The sequence below is a fragment of the Mastacembelus armatus genome, unplaced genomic scaffold (assembly GCF_900324485.2).
Source record: "Mastacembelus armatus unplaced genomic scaffold, fMasArm1.2, whole genome shotgun sequence".
Classification (NCBI taxonomy): domain Eukaryota; kingdom Metazoa; phylum Chordata; class Actinopteri; order Synbranchiformes; family Mastacembelidae; genus Mastacembelus; species Mastacembelus armatus.
Window position 1 is genome coordinate 71960 of NW_022872920.1, and position 6000 is coordinate 77959.

The following is a 6000-nucleotide window of genomic DNA, read 5'->3' on the forward strand; positions in this document are numbered from 1 at the left end:
AACAGAAACCATACAGCTGTGACCAGTGTGGAAAAGCCTTCAAACAATTAGGCTGTCTGAAAATACATCAGTGTATTCATTCTGGAGAGAAGCTGTACAGCTGTGAAAAGTGTGGAAAAGCCTTCAAAGTGTTAGGACACCTAATAACACATCAGCATATTCACTCTGGACAGAAACCATACAACTGTGACCATTGTGGAAAAGCCTTCAAAGAGTAAGGCTCCCTCCAAATAGATCAGCATATTCACTCTGGAAGGAAGCCATACTGGCGGAAAAAGCCAGTGTGGAAAAACTTTCATTTGTTTAAGTTCTCTAGCCCATCAACGCATTCACATGAAGACGACATGATGAAGCTTTAATCACTGTGGTTAGGATTTTGTCTACATCACGTACTCTGAACACCCATCACAACAGTACGCTGTTCTGAATAGAATATGTACACAGGTCCAAACATCCAGCATTTTGTTTCTGTTTCTGGTGGAAATTATGAGAGACTGGGCTTTGGTCTCTGCTTCCCTTTTATTTTGAAATGTTATTAACTTGGACTCATCATTAATATTTGATAAATGCCTTTCATCTACTAATGAGGTTGTATTATTTGCTGTTTGAATCGATTGTGTCATTATTATGAATTAAGTCTCGTTTAAACTGTTGCAGGTTGGTTAGTGGTTATTCAGCTTATGGATGATGTATTAGAAATTGATTGAAATGTTCAAAGGGTGAAATGTGTTGTAAAAATCCTCTCACATGATCTTCCTCACTTGATGTAGCTGGAATTGAGTAGGTTTGTGAATAAAACCCAGAAATACATTTCTCTCATGAGTCTTTATACAGTTGAAACCAAAAGTTTACATACACTGTATAAAAAGACATAACTTTTTTTTTCTTACTGTCTGATATTAAATCATACAAAACCCTTTCAGTTTTAGGCCCATTCGGATTCCCAAAATAATTTCTATTTGCTAAATATCAAAATAATGTGTGAGAGAATTTATTAGAGATTTTTGTATTACTTTCTTCAAAGTCAAAAGTTTACATACACTAAGGTTACTATGCATTTAAACTATTTGGGAAAGCCCAGATGATGAAGTCATGGCTTTGGAAGCGTCTGATAGGTTAACTGACACCACTTGAGTTGATTGGAGGCACACCTGTGGATGTATTTAAAGGCACACCTCAACACGCTGCTTCCTTTTGTGACACCATGGGAAAGTCTAAAGAAATCAGCCAAGACATCAGGAAGAGAATTGTGGACGTCCACAAGACTGGTTCATCCAGGTGCCACGTTCATCTGTTCAAACAATTATACGCAAGTATAAACAACATGGGAATGTCCAGCCATCATACCGCTCAGGAAGGAGACGGCTCCTGAGTCCAAGAGATGAACGTGTTTTGGTGCGGAATGTGCGTATCAATCCCAGAACAAAAGCAAAAGACCTTGTGAAGATGCTGGCTGAAGCTGGTAAGAGTTGTTGTTTTATTTACGCGTCTGTGAAGAGAAATGGCAGAGACAGAAAAGGCTGAGAGCGCACCGTCGGCTTTCTTTATTTAAAAAAAGCACAACGATTTGTTGTTATTATGATGATGTACAACTAAAAGTAGACCCTTTACAGATTTGAATGATATATTTCTTTTATCTGTACGATCAGAATTGATGGAGTAATTTAAGTTTGTTTCGGCCTTATCAGGAAAAGATGCGTCAAAACGTGCCGGCGCGTACGTCGACCCCAGAGGGTTAAAGCACTAACTTAAGTTGGAAATTAAAGAATTTATCTTAAGTCTAAATTAATTTTTCTTTTACCCAAATTTGGTTTTTACAAAGCCACCGAACTGTCTAGTGATGATTACGTTTAAGATAGACCAAGTTTCACGACTCAGTGCCACACAGACCCTGGTCTCTCAATCACCACAAGATCAAGAAAACTGACATACATAAGAGTGAGTACACCAGCTTGGTGACAAAGGTGATTGCACTCTGAGGACCAAATGGCCTTCGAAGCAGACTTTCTTTCTTTGAGAGTATACAAGTCTCTATTTGGTATGATCCCCTCCTTCAGATTTGGGATTTCATTTTATTAATTGTTCATCATTTTTATTGTGGCTCACCTGAGAAAAGCCTGGTGTTCCAATCGAAATTATTATTACGATATAAAGTAATAAACCACAACTGTAGTCCCTCTAAACTAAAAGCAAACCTATGTGTAGATATGTACATGGTCATGGTTGTTTGGGCTAACTCCCAACATTTCTCAGATATCAACAATTACTTCTTTATTGCCTCTGCTGCTAAAGTGCCGACTTCATGGAGAATAGTGTCAGTGCTTTTATTGTCACAAAATGGGACACATAATTGCTGACCGTGTAGCTGTGAGAAAAAAATAGATCACTCCCAAGTGACTCAAAACCCACCACCCACAGGGTGTTTGGTTTGGATTAGCCCCGCCCACCAGTCTGACTGATGATTGTTCCAAACCCTTCCTTTTTGAAAGAGTAGTGTTGTGAACTTGGAAACCAGCAGACAAATGAGTAGTATGTATCTTAAGAAACACATGGACTTCATTCCATTATAGTAGCACTGTTCCCTTCTCAGATCAATCTGCCTGTGGGGCCAGTTGTATTTTGTGAGGTGTTGGGTTGGGTTACTCTGTTACTTTAGAATCTAAACTAGTTAGTAGAAGATTTCTGTAACATTACACCCCAGCAGTCTAATAGGGCTATATACCCTAGCATGCCCAAGCCCATCCTCAAAAAAAAAAATATGACTGTGCTGTCAGATAGTGTTCTCTGTGTTTCCCCTTGAAATATTTTCAGGCAGTTACAATTTTGCAGACAACAGGATGTGTATTGCCAGGGTCTGTGCGGCACTGAATCGAAACTGATGCTGAAGAATCTCATTTTCTACTAAAATAATATAAATCAAGAAAACTTAAATTTCTGGAGCCATCATTTGCACTTAATTTAACACAGCTGTGAAGGTTTCTAGGCAATAGAAGTGGAGCTTTGTAACTCAATGTTAGGAGTGGGAACAGTTGGTGACGCAATCAGGAAGTCCTCCATAGACTACACCCTCTCATTTCAGCTCGGCCCAACATTCGGCCTATGCGGTCTACGTGTGAGGTTCGTTCCCACGCACGGGCTGTTACAGCTGCTGCCCCCCTCAATACAAACACTGCCCTCAGCGGCTGCACCAATCACTTTATGCAGAATTTGGACTGCCCTTTGTGCACCACAGTCATGTTAGAAGAAGAAGAAGAAGAAGAAGTACTTTATTAATCCCCAAGGGGAAATTCAGTTGTTGCAGCAGTTATTAAATTTGAGATTATTTAAATTATATTGATTAATAGTAATTCATAAAGTAATTAATAAAGTAATAAAGCAATTAACTAATTATTTATTTGGGGGGGTTGTGTGTGTGTGTGTGTGTGTGCGCGTACATGCATGCGTGTGTGTGCGTGTGTGTTATTGTTTATATTGAGGAATTATAGTTTTATGACTAATAAACTAATAAACTCACTTAATTGCACTACCACCCAGTACATCTGAACTGTTCATATACTGCACTGGTTTTTGTATGCTAAGCTGCTATGCTTATGCTATTTGTATTTGTTTATCTTTTCAGTTTATTTTGCATGCCCTTATTGTATTTTTTACATTGCACTATATACTCTTTAGTGTTTATCTGTTTGCACCAAGAGTCTGAAAGTAATGAAATGTTGATTCTCTGTATGTGCTCTACATGTGGCAGAATTGACAATAAAGCAGACTTTGACTTTGATATATATGGATGCATATTTTTACAGTTAATAAACATAAACAATCAATGCCATAGTGTGAAGACTTTCAATTTAGCGTTATTTTGTGGAAATAAACCATCTTAGGTAACAGTTTACCACTTTAAGGTAAATACACTGTCAAGTGTAGTGTAAAATAAATTGTTAACCACTCTTATTATTAATATTTTACCCTACTGGTTATTATTAACCTGTAAAGTCAAGAAGGACTGTCATAGGGCATTTTAAAACATTTTGCATATTAGTTCAATATACCACCCTGCTATAGTCTATGCCCCTATCTGGCCCCCCAAGAAAGAAATCCTAGAACCGCCCCTGCACATATGAAATAATAAAAGTATAATAAACTGTCAAGTGGGTGCAAACTGACAAAATCACTACATTCAAAATGAAAACTTTACCACAAACAAATTATTACTTATTTTGAAAGCTTCTGTCATGATGTGGGGTTTTCTGTTCCACTTATCTTGTCCAGACTTTTATTTTGGTTTGGTATTTTCCTGTTTGTCACCTGTGCTGGTCATAGGTAATTTTATGTTCATTATTAGAATTAGTTTCACCTTTGTTTTTAGTTAGCCTTTGTTTTTATATATATATATATATATATATATATACACACATATATATATATATCCTGATCTTCTTTGCTCAGTGTTGGAGCATCAATGTTTGTACTCACCTATGTTGGTTCGTATCAGAGGGGGACAGCGTTTTTATTTCTATGCAGAGTGGCGTTTGTTTGGAGAATTTGTCTGTGCCTGAGCCCTGGTCGATCCAGGGAAGAAATAAAAGAACTCTCGATGTCCTGCATTTGGGTCCTACACATCATCCCTTCACCCACCACACCAATGACATGACAGCTTCCCATAACACCCTGAGGCAAATGATTTAAGTCACTTGATTCATTAATGTCACAATTTTAATGGACACACTAGAATCTCCCTATGAACACTCCAAAGAAAAAAAATCCAATGATGGACTTGAAATGCCAAACTGATAAAGTACTGGTCAGATAAAGTACAGAGTAGCATAAGTAGCATATCAGAGTATCAACACTCATCCTTAGTAAACTGGCTGGGTAATGGCTCAGACCTACTTCTAAGCTGTTTTATTCAGGACTGGGTGAAACCAGGAAAACACACAATTGGAAATACATAAAGATAAAGACTGGATTTTAGACTCTTCCAGACTTGAACTAAAATTAGAAAGAACATTGTTTTTTTCTACTTATAAGAAATGGTGACTTTATAGCCCTCTGAAATAGGATAATGGCACATTTCACCAATATGCTGCAGTAAAAAAGGTTTCATATGAGGTATGGGACGTCCCATAAAGAAAATTACTTTTTTAATACTCTGGATTGAAATAAAGGTATATTTCAACATAAACTATTTATTTGTTTGTCTGTAAACTCATCTGAAAACAATGATTTGAAAATATATTTGATAAACTTTAAAGAAAAATACAGAAAACCATTACTCAAATAAACAAATACCTGTCAAACTGGTTTGATCTCAGTTTTCTATCTATTAAGTCCTGAACACTGACCTGCTGATCGCTGGGACCAGAGGACCAACCGGGCTCGTTGGTCGGGTGGTCTGGATCGATGAAATCTTGATCCTGGTCGTCTTCCTTTATTCTGCTCTTGTATTCGTCCAGTTCGGTACAGTCCGGATCCCGATCCTCCTCTTTAACTGCGCCTTTGTTGTGTTCCGGGTTGACAAAACCTGGGTCCTGGTTCTCTTCCTTTATTTCGCTCCTGTAGTGCTCCTGGTCGATAAAACCCGGGTCCTCGTTCTCCTCCTTCATGACAATGATGTAGTGGTCGTGGTCGATACAATCCGGGTTCTGAGTCTCTTCTTTAATTGCATGTTTATAGTGGTCCTGGTAGACGAAACCCGGGTCCTGGTTTTCCTCTTTAATCTCGGTTTTGTAGTAGTTATCGCTGTTTTCACGCTCTGGTTCTGTCTTTGTCGCCGCCATTTTGAGACGCAAACGTCACCAGAAGCCCCGCCCCCTTAGTAACCGTTGCTAAGTGTCAGCAGTTTGTGACTCGGCCTCGATGGGAGTTTTGTCAGTGTTTGAGTCACTGTCACAAAATCATGGTGTGGAAATCAATGATGTGTGACAATTGTAAAGTTTATGTACATTAATTACATTTGTAGGCGTGTGATATATATGCAAGAAGGTGTTTATATTCACATTGTAG

The 6000-nt window shown here is 38.2% G+C and overlaps 1 protein-coding gene across 1 annotated transcript in view; it reads right to left on the reverse strand.

Moving 5' to 3' along the window:
• LOC113140105 (zinc finger protein 239-like) overlaps positions 1-5771 on the reverse strand; it is a 28877-nt gene extending 23106 nt beyond the window's left edge. The window contains exon 1 of the mRNA XM_026323841.1: positions 5340-5771. Within this exon, the coding sequence (XP_026179626.1) occupies positions 5340-5600 (261 nt within the window). The 5' untranslated portion in view covers positions 5601-5771. The remainder of the gene's footprint in view (positions 1-5339) is intronic.
• Positions 5772-6000: the final 229 nt, after the last annotated feature.